This window comes from Micromys minutus, assembly GCF_963924665.1.
Source record: "Micromys minutus genome assembly, chromosome: 23".
NCBI lineage: Eukaryota > Metazoa > Chordata > Mammalia > Rodentia > Muridae > Micromys > Micromys minutus.
In genome coordinates this window covers 22,904,835-22,918,772 of record NC_137958.1, presented here as the reverse complement: position 1 = coordinate 22,918,772, position 13,938 = coordinate 22,904,835, and the positions used below count along the sequence as shown (strand labels likewise).

General features: G+C 40.4%; 1 protein-coding gene across 7 annotated transcripts in view; it reads right to left on the bottom strand.

Annotated features, from left to right (window-relative positions):
- Positions 1 to 13,938, bottom strand: part of RUNDC3B (RUN domain containing 3B) — a gene marked incomplete at both ends in the record, with an annotated part of 109,302 nt that overhangs the window by 35,212 nt on the left and 60,152 nt on the right. For 6 of the 7 annotated variants that reach the window (XM_080936094.1, XM_080936088.1, XM_080936092.1 and 3 more), the window contains 2 exons: positions 6,814 to 6,894; positions 12,959 to 13,048. In XM_080936094.1, the coding sequence (XP_080792220.1) occupies positions 6,814 to 6,894; positions 12,959 to 13,048 (171 nt within the window). The remainder of the gene's footprint in view (positions 1 to 6,813; positions 6,895 to 12,958; positions 13,049 to 13,938) is intronic. The other variant, XM_080936091.1, reaches the window with a different exon arrangement.

Below are 13,938 nucleotides of genomic sequence, written 5' to 3'. Positions count from 1 at the left end.
GGCTCCTGCCTCCTGCAACCAAAGTATCTCCATTGTCAGCCACTTGCTGTACAATGTCACAAGCAGCTTCGTTGACTTTCTGCCCCTAAAATGGCTTGATGTCAATAGGAGGAGGCACTCTGGGACCTGTGAAGGCTCATTTCTCCAGTGTAGGGGAATTGCCAGGGTGCATAGTAGTGAATGAGAGGGGGAACATCCTTAGAGAAGCAGGGGATGGGGGATGGGAGAAGGGGAAACTGGGAAAGGGGATAACATTTAAAGTGTAAATACATAAACTATCCAATAAAAATAAATAAATATTAAGAAAATGAAGGTCTGCATGACGTTTGATCCAGCTCTAAGCAACTCTTGATGAAGCTAGCGAAAGAGAGCACACAAGCAAAACCATGATTTCACTCATTCACCAACCTGCAACACTTTCAAGAGGCTTGAGGGTAAACAAACATCAACATGGCAGGTCCAGCTACTTGTCATTTTCATGTGTGGGCCTAGGGAGGGGGAAATCCTGGAACCTTCCTTAAAACTGTCATGGCTAGATAGTTGGTGATTACAGAGGAGAGGGCTCATAATGCTGTATTTGCCCCTGTGTTCTTGGTTTAGTTTGCTCACCGTGGAAGGCATTAGCAGGAGTGGGAACTATCTGTTGTCTTGTCCTTGGGAAATCTTGTGATCCACCCAAGGATACCTGACGAATGCACTGTGTGGCTGGGTTCTGCATGAGATGCTCTCTACCACGGGAAGAGAATCACTAGGCTGCAAGTTGAAGAATTCCAGGTTCTTGCTGGGTGGAGGTGAGAAAGATCAGTCCTTGTGGTGGGAACAGCCTTAGCAAACACAAAGTAGCATCATGTTTGGCATTTGGGGAAATGACAGGAATCTACATGGGACATTGAAGAAATGTTGGAGAAGTGGTAGTAATACAGTGGAAAAGGGGGGCTTGGAGCAGAGGACAAATGGCCTACTAACCTGGTGCCCCACAGATTGTACTCTGGCTCTTAGGTGAAAGCTGGGACTAACCTAGTAATCGTTAGTCTACTTGAGATCCTGTTCACTGTCCCACTCTCACTTACCCCCACATAGCCCCTCCCCCACCCCTTCCTAACCTAGTGTTTCTTGAAAGAGGTTTGTTTGCTTGTTTTTTTGAGAAAGTGTACTGTGGCAGTTTGACTGAGAATGCCCTCCTCCTCCAGTCTCATGTTTGAATACCTGATTTCCAGTTGGAACTATTTAGGAAGCATTGAGAAGTGTGGCTTTGTTGGAGAAAGTGTATCACTGAGGGCTGTTTTTGAGATTTAAAAAGACTCTCCCCATTTTAGGAGTTCACTTTGTCTCCTTCTCATGATATGTGAGGCCCCAGCTACTGCTCCAGCTTACCTGCTACCATGCCTTTGCTTTGCCATCATGGACTCGAACCCTCTGAAGTCATAAGCCTAATTAAACACTTTCTTTTGTAAAGAAAGGGGGAGGGGGACAAACAAGGAGAAACTGGATCTATGAGAACAGCATGTCTCATCACCAAGTCCTAGATTCATGTGGTAAAACATGTCAGCACCGATACTGACAGCAGGAGGTTTGGAGATGAGAACTGAAGCTTAAATAGGTCAAGAGAAACTATAAAAAAAGGCTGCTGTAATAAAAGGAGGAGCTACAGAACAGAAGAATTAGAAATATTGTTCTGATATTCAAAGATAAACATAGTATCCTGTTTATACTGTTGTTGAATTTCTGGATAGACAACCTTGGAGCCTCATTTAAGACTACATATTGGGAAGAAAGGTGCCCCAATCCTCCTTATTTACTTATGTGCATTCATAGTTACTGGTTTATAACTCCCATAGTCCTTGTTTTTTCCTAAGTGATTAGAACAATAAGGTTAATGTTATTTGGCCTTTTGTCCTTGGCTCCTGAAGCAGCTTTGGAACAGCTTCAGAGCAATAAAGATGAAAGGCTGGATTCTAATACTGGGGCACTAGAAATCTCAGAAAACAGAATTGAATGTCTCTGTCTTCTCTGTCTGTCTGTCTGTCTGTCTGTCCTTCCTCCCCCCCCTTACATCCTGGTCTCGTTCACATTCACTCTATTCATCTATTGCAGAACTTCTCTTCCTAAGCAGGCAATAGAAGCTAGAGTTATACCTCAACCCTCCCTTGCCTTTTCTATTAGAACTGGCCATCAAGCAATTTTCTGACCTTGTCTGATAACGTTCTATTTCAGATAAAGGCTTTCTCACATCTGGGAGGAAGGAGTGATTCTCAGGGAAGGAAAGGAGGCAGACAGCACAGAAGGTCAGCTGAGCTACAGGACACTCAGTGGGTGTCTGCTGTAAGCTTATGTGCTGCTGGAGAGAAAACCCTACATTTCTGCACCACCAGAAATGTTCTTGGTTGTGATTGTGTAGCAAGGGAGCTTGGTTTTCAGTTTGTCTTTGGAGCTGTGAAGTATGGGAGGATGAAGGGAAGGGACAATGAAGGGGTGAGAACAACTGTTGGGACAAAGACAGTAGAAGAGAAAGGATCAGATCTAGTTCACAGGTCAAAGGCTGGTACTACACAGAAAACAATTTGCTAACCATGCTGAGAGGAGCAAGGGCACAGAGAACTTGGGATGTGTAGGGTAGAAAGGGATGTTTAATGATACTTATAATCAGATGGTTTGGCTCAGCAACTCTGTATGTGAAAACATTACTCCTCAGAGAATAATAATATTTAAGGAAAAATAATATGCTGAAATCTGTATGTGGAAATACTACTCTTTGAGAAATATTATTTAAAAATGGTGAAATCATTTTGATTTAAAATAAAAACTGAGGCCAGCGAGATGGCGCAGAGGATACTGTGCTTGCTGCAGAAGCTGAACCTGAGTGTAATCCCCATGGCCCACAGTCAAGAAAAAAATTGACTCGGACATGTTGCCCCCCATAAACATGCTATGACATGCATAGATACACACATACATATGCATGTGATATGTTTACATAAAAAGTATACAATGATTTTTGAAAATGAGTGCAGAAAACCTAAAGCCACATATGGTGCCAAAGCCTGTTATCACACCTTTGTGAGGCCAACCTAGGGTACAGGGTAAGTTCCAGGCCACCCTCATTAATAATGATTCTCTCTTCCCCACCTCCCCCTCTCAGAATAAAGAGATGAAGGTATTAAGAGTTGATGGGGAAACAGAAAAGCTGATTTAAGGTACCATAAAAGAAAACCAATTATTACCTATTAAAATTTTCAGCACAGAGTATATTCAAGAAAAAGGCTTTTGTGCTGTTGCTGTTCTGACATACAGTCTGGGATGGCCCTGATTCTGAGATCATCCTACCTCAGTCAGCCACATGCAGGAGTCACAGTGCGGAGTGCTACACTCAGTGAGAAAAATAATGTGATACCAAGTAGCAGTTTGATTAAAACAACCGTTTTCTCACTCGAAACACGGAATCAAATATGTAATATATTTAAATTTTTTTCTGTTTATTTTATACTGTAGTTTCAGAAGAATATACCTACATTTAAAGAAAGGCATTTTGGTTAACACTGTAAAATATTCAACTTTACCAGCAATTAAAATAATATAATTTTCTCTTATAAAATTTGCTTTACTTTTAATACTTCCGTGGAAAGAAGCAAGCATTCCCATATATACCCAATATACTGAAATTGAATGGCCTCTCTGAATAGAACATTTACAGTACATCTGAAAAATTTTAATAATATACATGCTACTTATTCCAGAAATTCCTCTGTTGCTTTTGTGTTTAGTTTTGTGTGTTGTGTATTCAGATACTGGTTACTGTGCCCAGAGATCTGGATGTGGTCTGGACACTGGCACTGTCAAGTATCTCCTGTCTCAATGTTGTGTAAAAACTGTTCTCCATCACCTCTGAGCTGATCAGTCTACAGCTGGGAGGAGAGTTAAGGTGACACTTCTGATCCCAAGAAAAGGTCCCCAGATGGAGAAAGGTCACCATGAGGGACCTGTCATGAGGCAGTCACCATCAGAACAGGAGCGAAGGAGGAGACCAGGGTGAGACCAAGATGGCAGGCAATGCCATGTGGCTGGGAAGCAGGTCAGGCCAGACTAGTTAGAATAGCTGAGAAGTAGCCCAGCTCAGTTCCTGAAGCTTTTAGTAAGTATACCAGTTCTCTGTGTCATATTCAAAGCAAAGGACGGTATAGAAAAGCCTTTTACACTTTGTTAGGAATTCTTTTTATGTAAAAGAAAAATCTCATTTATGTATAAAATGTTTAAAATATTTGTAAACTCGTTCGCTATAAAACTGCATGCAGTAATTAATAAATGAGCATACTCTAAAAGTCTAAGGGGCAAGTACAACTACTGAAATGCTTGCGATGTAGTCAATGCTTCTATAGAAGGACGGTTCAGGGCATGTAAAACTGTTCTCATATGGTTTTAAAGGGAGAAAACAATGTGCGTGTGCATTATTTGCATTTATATTAAGGAAAATATGTTTGTGCCTAGAAAAAACTGGAAATTCTTCTAACAGCTATTTCTTGAGGGTAATCGGTGACAGAGTCATTCTTTCTACCTTTCTGTATTTTGATTTCCTCAGTGAATATATGTTACCCTCTAACCTAAAAGCAGCACTGTGGATGCAAGATTCACAGCATCATGGCTTCAACGTGAGGTATCCACACACACTCTGGTGTTGGGCTCTAGCTGAGAAGCTGGCAGAAGTGCTTCTGGAGGAGGCAGGCACCTCGGGAGGGGTGCATAGCTATAGGGGGAGGTTCCTGAGAGCATGTTTTCGAAGGTTATACCACTCCCTGTTTCCTCTCTCTGCTTCTTCTGTGCTGTAGTGAGGAGTGGCTCTGTCACCATGAGGTTCTTCCCAAGAGGATGACACCAAAGGGCAACACGATGGACCTTCTAAAACTTACAGCCACACACCTTTCCTCTTTTGTTTAAGTCAAAAAATGTGGGTTTTTGCTTTGTTTTGTTTTTGTCCTGCTATAGCATTCAGGCTGGCCCTGAATTTGAGCTCATCCGACCTCAGTTGGCCACTTACTGGGATCATTAAATGTGCAGCACTGCACTTAGGGAGAAGAATGGTTAATGTTATAGCAAAGAGCAGTTTAAGTCAGATATTTAGCCATAAAAACAAGAAAGTAACTAATGCAGATGTTCTTAAAGATTAAGATCCCTGGGATAAATTTGGGGGTTCTCCTACTGTGAAGAGGGGTTGGTAATAGAGGCACAGAGTGCCACAGGCATCCCCTAAGAAGGAAGAGAGGGAGGAGTCAGAAGGAACCTGGCAGTAGCACTGTCAAGGGGCTTCTCCCTGCAGGAAGACACAGCGCAGCCATGTCTGGGACATTTAAAAAAGACTGCCACTGTTAAGTGAGCAATCTAATGACCAGAAACCCTCTATGAACTGCACTTTCAATAAACTCCGAGCAATGTCACAGAACCATACACTAAAACCAGGCTCACAAAATACGTCTAGTTTGAGTGGAAGAAACTGAGTAAGAACTCAGTGAGAGAGAAACTTGATTGAATCCAGAGTCTGCAGGAGAATGTTGACTCAGATTCCAAGCAGAATACCAACAAGACAAACAGATGAATCTCACAAGGGATGGGCAGTAATCACAACAATACCCATGAATCCAAGAGTAACATCCATGGCTCAACCCTACAAAGGACAGCTCTGAGGTGGGGCCAGCATTCTCAACTGTGCTCTGAGCACACCACCTGGAATCTGTGAACTGACCTGTGAGGAAACCATTCATCATTTGCCAGAGTCAGAAGTTCAGTCTTTAGAAGGGAGGCGTGTGTGACAGGCAGCTGGGAGCCCAGGAAGGAAAACTGAGAGATGTGAAACTAAAAGCAGTGGGCAGGCTACACTACATCATATACTACACCCCATCAGTGGGCAGGCTGGACTACATCATATACTACACCCCATCAGTGGGCAAGCTACACTACATCATATACTACACCCCATCAGTGGGCAGGCTACACTACATCATATACTACACCCCATCAGTAGGCAGGCTACACTACATCATATACTATACCCCATCAGTGGGCAGGCTGGACTACATCATATACTACACCCCATCAGTGGGCAGGCTATACTACATCATATACTACACCCCATCAGTGGGCAGGCTGGACTACATCATATACTACACCCCATCAGTGGGCAAGCTACACTACATCATATACTACACCCCATCAGTTCTGAAGTTTTAGTGGATTATTTCAGAACAGGGATAACTGCTATTCTTTTACAATTACTACAGTAATGTAAATACGTGTTTTTATTTAAGCTACACACTGAGGTTAAGATAAAAAATGTGCATTTTCATAAATATTGAAAATACAATTAGAAGTTGCTAGAAGTTGCACTAATAATCTCTCAATGTCTTCCCCACCCCGTATGTATGTGTGTGCGCACATACACTCGTGCACACGTGCGCACCTGCACAGAAGTCAACTTTGGGCGTCTCGATGGTACTCCACCTTATATTTTGAGACTCGGTCTCTTTCTTGACTCTGCAGCTCACTAGTTCAGCTGGACTTCCCTATGCTGAGTTCTGGGGAACCACCTTCCTTTAACTGTCCTGTTACATACCCACTCCACCATGGCTATCTTCCACATGAGTTTTACTGATACTGAGTTAGAAACTCATACTTGCAAAGCACTTTATTCACTAAGCCATCTTCTAGTTCTAACTAATAGAATCTGGTAAGAAATGAATGTTGCATACAAAGTTTAAATCAGGTAAAACTTGTCCAAAGCATTAAATTATAATAAAGATTTTAACAACTTTTCAAAATGGCAAGTACCTTTGCTCAAACTTCAAATACGGTGTATAGTCTATCACAGCAGGAAAGGTGCCATCCAATCCTTCTCCCTTTAGGCAGAAGCTAAGAAAGCAGACAAACACTCATATTAGTATATAAATAGTAGAGTTACAATTGCACAGGAATTTTTTTTTCATAATTCAATTGTTACTTATTACGAATAGGTACCTCAAATGTTCTATTTTATAGCAATGACAAACATTATTCAAGTTAGTATATTATTACATAATGTTTCATAATGCAAAAGTAAAACTCACTGAGAAATCAATCTGTTTTAATCACTGTCTGCTGCCACAAACAGATGTCAAGACCACAGCAACTCTTACCAATAAGAAGGCATTTAATTGGGGGCTTGCTTACAGTTGTAGAGGCCATTATCAGGAGGCACACGGTGGTATGCTGCTGAAGAAGCAGGGAGAGCTACATCCTGACCCATAAGCAGAGGTAGGGGATGCAGAGAACGAGAGGGCGGGGGAGGAAGGGAGGGAGGGGCAGAAAGACACAGAGAGACAGAAACTGGGCATGGCATGGGATTTTGAACCTCAAAACACACTCCCTACACATGGAGAGACCCACGGCTCCAGTTGCGTATGTAGCAGAGGATGACATTGTCTGGCATCAATGGGAGGACAGGCCTTTGGTCCAGAGAAAGCTAGTTTTCCCAGTGTAGGGGAATGCCAAAGTGCTGATGTAGGAGAAGGTGGCTGGTGGCTGGGAGAGGGAGCACCTTCACGGGGGGGGGGGGGGGGGCCGAGAGTAGGGGAAAGGAGATAACATCTGAAATGTAAATACAGAGAATATCCAATAAAAAAAAAATACTCCCTCCAATAAGGCCATACCTACTCCAACAAAACTCCACCTCCTCAGCCTTCTAATCCTTTCAAACAGATCAACTCCCCTGGTGACTAAGAATTCAAATACATGAGCCTATTGGAACTCCTATTATTCAAACCACCACACATTCTAAGCCACATTTTTTATTTAGCAATATGTTGATTTTTAATGGACAATCAAAATATCACCAGAGTATGTTCAAAAGATTTGTCTTCCATGTTTAAATACACAGACTCAGGTAACACTGTATATCTCCTATAAAAGTCTGATTGATTAGCAAACAAAAATTTCTAAACTATCCAAATAAGTGAAAAGACTTGAAATTAGATTTCTAAGCGGTGCTGAAAATCCTCGAATCTCTAATTATCTTCTGAGATCACAAGACCAAGAAAAGTATTAAGCAACTTGCCCAAGGGCATTCTGTGATGATCATAATGCCAATAAAGGAAATCTAAATATCTTAACCCTAATCCAGCAATCTCTATTTTTGTATAACATGTACAAAAAAGATGAAAAGGTATTTGGTTTATGATTACTGTTGCTAAAAATTTGTGTGTAGTGATGCATACATTATTCAAGTTTTATATAAAACTATCTTAAAACAACTAAAACAGCAGCATCAGCAGCAGCAGCAACAATGCAAACCAAATCCCCCAAAAATATAAATGTAGAAAAACCTATAAAAATATTTCAGAGGAAAAGAAATCACCTATGAATTTTACCCTTCTAATTTTGTTTCAAAGTTTGACTGTTAAAATATTCCTTTTAACACACTTACACAAATGCATGCATTTGCTTTCAGGCTTGAATAGGAACAAAATTAAAGCAGCGTCACTTTATATGAGCTTTCCTTTGGTTTCAGAAACATTACTAATATATGCTAAGGCATTTGCTTTCTTACTCATCACACAGTGTCAGTGGACAAAAACCGGTGAGATGCCTCGGCAGGCAAAAACACTGCTGCAAAAGCCTGGTGACTATAGTTCATTCTTTGGATCTCATATAAAGGTGGAAGGAAAGAAGAAACTCCATAAAGGTTCCCTGACCTCTGTACACGTACACACACACACACACACACACACACACACACACACACACACACACACACACGTTGTGGTTTAAATATAAGTACAGGCTATTTTAAACACTTGTTGCCAATGGGAAAGCTTGAGATGGTTATAGAATCCTTCAAAGGTGGAGTCTTGATGGAGGAATCTGTCAGTGAGGGTTTTTACTTTCTTTTCTTTATAATTTTATTTAATCTTTTTTTACAGTCCAGATTTTATCTCCCAGTCCACCCTCTGACTGTTTAGCATCCCATACCTCCTCCAGCTGACCACCCCTCCCCCCTCCTGGCTCCATGAGGATGTCCCCACTCCCCCTACCCCCTCACCAGACCTCCCCACTCCCTTGGGTCCTTCAGTCTCTTGAGGGTTAGGTGCATCTTCTCTGACTGAATCCAGGCCCGGCCGTCCTCTGCTGTGTATGTATGTGTTGGGGGCCTCATATCAGCTCGTGTATGCTGTCTGGTTGGTGGCCCAGTATCTAAGAAATCTCAGGGGTCCAGGTTAATTGAGACTGCTGGTCCTCCTACAGGGTCGCCCTCCTCCTCAGCTTCTTCCAGCTTTTCCCTAATTCAACCACAGGTGTTACCCACTTCTGTCCATTGGTTGGGTGCAAATATCTGCATCTGACTCTTTCAGCTGCTTGTTGGGTCTTTCGGAGGGTTGTCATGACAGGTCCCTTTTTGTGAGTGCTCCAGAGCCTCAGTGATGGTGTCAGGCCTTAGGCCCTCCCCTTATGCTGGATCCTAATTTGGACCTGTCACAGGACCTCCTTTCCTCAGGCTCTTCTCCATTTTGTCTCTGCAGTTCTTTCAGACAGGAACAGTTATGGTTCAGAGTTCTGACTGTGGGATGGCAACCCCATCCCTCCTCTTGATGTCTTTCTACTGTAGATGGGCTCTAGACGTTCCCCCTCCCCGCTCTAGGGCATTTCACTTTTCTACCGTAGCCCCACTTGATGTTCTCACTCTGCTTTCTGAGATGATATGTTAGTTTCCTGTCACCATGTCTGTCTTCCCTACTGCTATGTCTTCCCTGCTACAATGGATTCTAACCCTCTGAAACTACAGATCAAAACAAATGCCTTCTCTCAAATTGTTTATGTCAGAGTTTTATCACAGCAACACAAAAGGGCCAATACATAAATAGAAATGCGTCATTATTGTGGTAAACCAGACCATGGAATTTCAGGCCTTTATTATACAGAAGGAATGTGTACGATTTTAGAAATTTGAGCTGGAAAGCCATTAAATGTAAGCAGAGCTTAATAGGACATTCTGATGGAACCCTGAAAGACAACAATATAACCTGATAATAGCAAACCAGAGAAACTTGGACAGTAGAGACCCAGCTAAAGAGGTTCAGAGAAAAACAAAGATTCTATCATGGATATGTTATTTTGGCAAAATATCCGCATTTGGCTTATATTCTGAGAACTTACATGAGACCGAACTTAAAGGTATCAAACTAATTTCCTTGGCAGAAGAAATTTCAAGAAAGTACAGCATTTAGTGGAGTGGCATGATTATTATTAATTGAGCTTATTCAGTTCTACAAGGAAAAGGAAACACAGGTACTGAGGCAGGGAAATGTGCAGTTTGGAGAGGAAAAGAGCATTAGGAAGCTTAAGGTTTCAGTCAAGACTTAAGAAGGCTAATTGCTAGAGAGATCAGCACCAGTAAGAAAAAGCCTTCTGCTCTGCACCAGAGCAACAAGAAAGGTACCCCAAGAACAAGATTCTGCACACCAAAGGCTCTGAAAGAGGGAGCCTGGCAGATTTCATGCTCTTGGAAAGCAACTCTATAGGAATTATTTTTCTTTGTAGTTTCCTAATTTATTGAATTCAGCCTTGGTTTTAATTAGTTCCTGCCCTTTATTACTCTTGTGTGTACTTGCAAGTTGCCAGTATGGGATCTCTCCAAATTCGTTATAAAGCCACGTAGTCCTACACACTTTCCTCTTAGCTGGGCTTTCATTGTGTCCTATACATTTGGCTATGTTCTGCATTCATTTTCATTGAATTCTAGAAAGTCTTTAATTTCATTTTGTATTTCTTCCTTAACTCAGTGGTCATGAACAGACAGGCTTTCTGTTTCCATGAGTGTGTAGGCTTTCTGTTGGTTCTGTTGTTGTTAAATCTAGCTTTATTCCATGGTGATCTAAAAACATACAGGGATTATTGCAATTTTCTTCTATGTGCAAGGATGGTTGTGTGGCTAAGTATATGATTAATTTTGTAGACAATTCCATGAGGTGCAAAGAAGTAGGAATATTCTTTTGTGTTTGGAAGAAATGTTCCATAGATATCTGTGAGGTCCACTTGATTCACAATGTCTGTTGGTTTCACTATTTCTCTGCTTAGTTTCCGTGTGGATAACCAGTTTCAGCATACAGAATCTACTACAACTACAGTTCCAGGAAACCAGGCTCTACCCCAAACTGGAGGCAGACCTTCCAGGGAGTTTCAGGTGACGGTATATGAGATGCAAGTTTGAGGGGATCAGAGACTCTGTACCCAAGAATTCAGAAAGCTGAGGCTGGTAGGCAATGTGTGACCGTGTGACATGCTGGAGTCCCTTGCAAAGAGGCCCTAGGAGGCCATTGCATAAAGCTGTGAAGGTAAGGCAAGGTTATAATGTAGACTCTAAGATGCTGAATATATCAGGACCAGGAAATATATTTGAGGATTGCTGCAGACTAGAAGTGAAAACAGCCCAAGAGAGTGGCACCTATTGTATGCTGTGTGGTGTATGAAGGACTCATACGCCCTTGGAAACTGAAGCCACAGACACTGGACATGGAGCTACAGAATTTGGTGCTTGCCTGCTGAAGTTCCTGCTTTGGACTAATGTCAGTATGCTTACATTCTTCCCTTTTAGAATGGGATAGTATGACTGTATGCTAGAAGTATGTAATTTATTTCTTTATTTAACAGTGGTCCACAGTCAAAAGACTGTCTTAAGACAGAGAAGACACAATCTTGAGATTTCTGAACATTGTTAGGACGGTTAAAAGACTGTGGAAACTTTAAAAGTTAGACTATATGTATTTTGCACCATGATATGGCCATGAGTGGCCAAACATGGAATTTTGTGGTCTGAATAGGAAGTAAAATTTTTAAAAGAGAAAAGGTCAAAGACATAAAACATGGACATAAAGGGTAAGATGATAGGGTGCCCTATATAACGGGTTAGCAACAGTGGAGGATCACACCTACAGTCTTCAGGCTGGCACAATGGTTCCGTGAGTAAAAGCGCCTGCCTCCAATCCCAGTGACCTGAATTCAATCCTCAGGACCCACATGGTAAAAGGAGAACCCAGAATCCTTCAAGTTGTTCTCTGATCTCTGCATGCTCAGTGTGGTACTTGTGTGCCCAAACACACAGGCATAACAAACAAACGCCATAAAAGACTTAGAGACAACCTTCAGACTCTATGATGCTCATCCCAAAATTAAGCTAGTACCAGTATATTAAATCACAAATAGGAGAAATCCAAACCTATGAAATGACAAATATTTCGAAGAAAATATGAGTAACTGGAAAAGGGTAACCTCCCTTAAAATTACAGAAATTTAAAGTCAAATAATTATTAAGTCAAAACCCGAAAGTCATATTGGTCTTGTTTGGTTACTATTGTTGGATTTCCAAATGATTCTATTTATAATAATATTTTCCTTCATCTTTATCTTTGAGTTCTCTTACAACTTTTTACTTTTAATATAACATATAATTTGATATATATTGAATACAAAATTATGTTTTCAGAATCTACAAAGTAACTTAACTATAAACATTTTTAGCACTTGTTATAGGTCTAAAACTAATATCACTGAAAATAACAAGGAAATTTAACAATATTTCATATTTTAAATTAATATTAATAATTCAATAAGTGTACCTAGGACATCCTCCCAGAATTTTCTCTATCTAGACATGGAAAAAGGAGAATTTTGCTTGCTTAAATTTGCTTCCAATCTATTTCTTAACATTTTAAAGCAATAGCTGAAAATACTAAGAGTGAGATCCAGAGGTCTCCCTTTCTGTCAGCAGAATCTTGCTGCTAGAAAAACACAGTCTACTCTCTCCATTCCGTCAGCTTGAGAGGAGGACCACTGAGTTTGAAAGTGATAAAAATCAAATACTAAAGTCCAACTATGTTATACTTAGAAAAAGAAAACTCATAAATAGAAACTACTGGGTATAATCATTTAGTTGACCAGTGAGTACCTGAAGTCAATAGCGTTGAGTCCAAGCAGCATTCCAGCAAGCATGTTTGCTTCTTCACCCAAGACAATGGCTCCATCTTCATAGAACCTCCTAAGAAATGCAATGAGTGAATACATGAGTATGAAAAACAAACCAAGATTAGACCTATAGAAATCACAGCCATATGAAGAGCTTAATTTCATTAGACTCATAGTTTCAAAAATATTTACTCCCAAAAATAAATGTAACTAAAAACATCTAAACAGAATTATTACTCATTTTTTTAAACACTCTCTGGAAAAGACTTTCTAAATTAATAATCTCAATGAACCTCAACGAATGTCCAGAAATTTCCTTAGTAAGAGATAATATAAATGTCAAGTAATAGGTGGCAATACAGGCTCCATTTTAAGGGTCTGTTTTCAAAACTATGTAGACATTAGTTTGTTATTGATAGAAAGAATTTTTGTCTTTCTGCAATGCTAAGAGTTACTACTGATCAAGTTGACAACTTAGAAAAAGTGGTGTTTTATAATTTATGCTCACATTAATACTATGACATTCAAGCAGATGGTTATCAAGATGCCTGTATATATAAAAAAATTCTCTAACAAAAATGTAGGCATACATTTGCCTCTGCTGATGCCTAAAGTATCCCATTCTGGTTAATGCTCATTTAAAGTTTCTTTTGAAAATATTCAGAAATTTACCAGCTCTTAAAGGTCAAAACCATTTGCTGAATTTCAACTCATAAGCTGCTCAAGTAGGCAACCCAATTCTCTAAATTATTTCTATTAAATCACACAGCTTCCTGTAAAACAAAAATATTTAAAGAAAATCTAGCCATGTTAGAGTTCATAGGGAAGCTTTGATTAATAAAAAGTATGAAGAGGAAATGGGAGCCAATCATTTCCTCTCTGACATGTGTACAACTAAGAACGTACCAGGGGGCTAGTCTGAAACATGTTTAAACAGATATGTATTTCGTACTAAGTTATTCC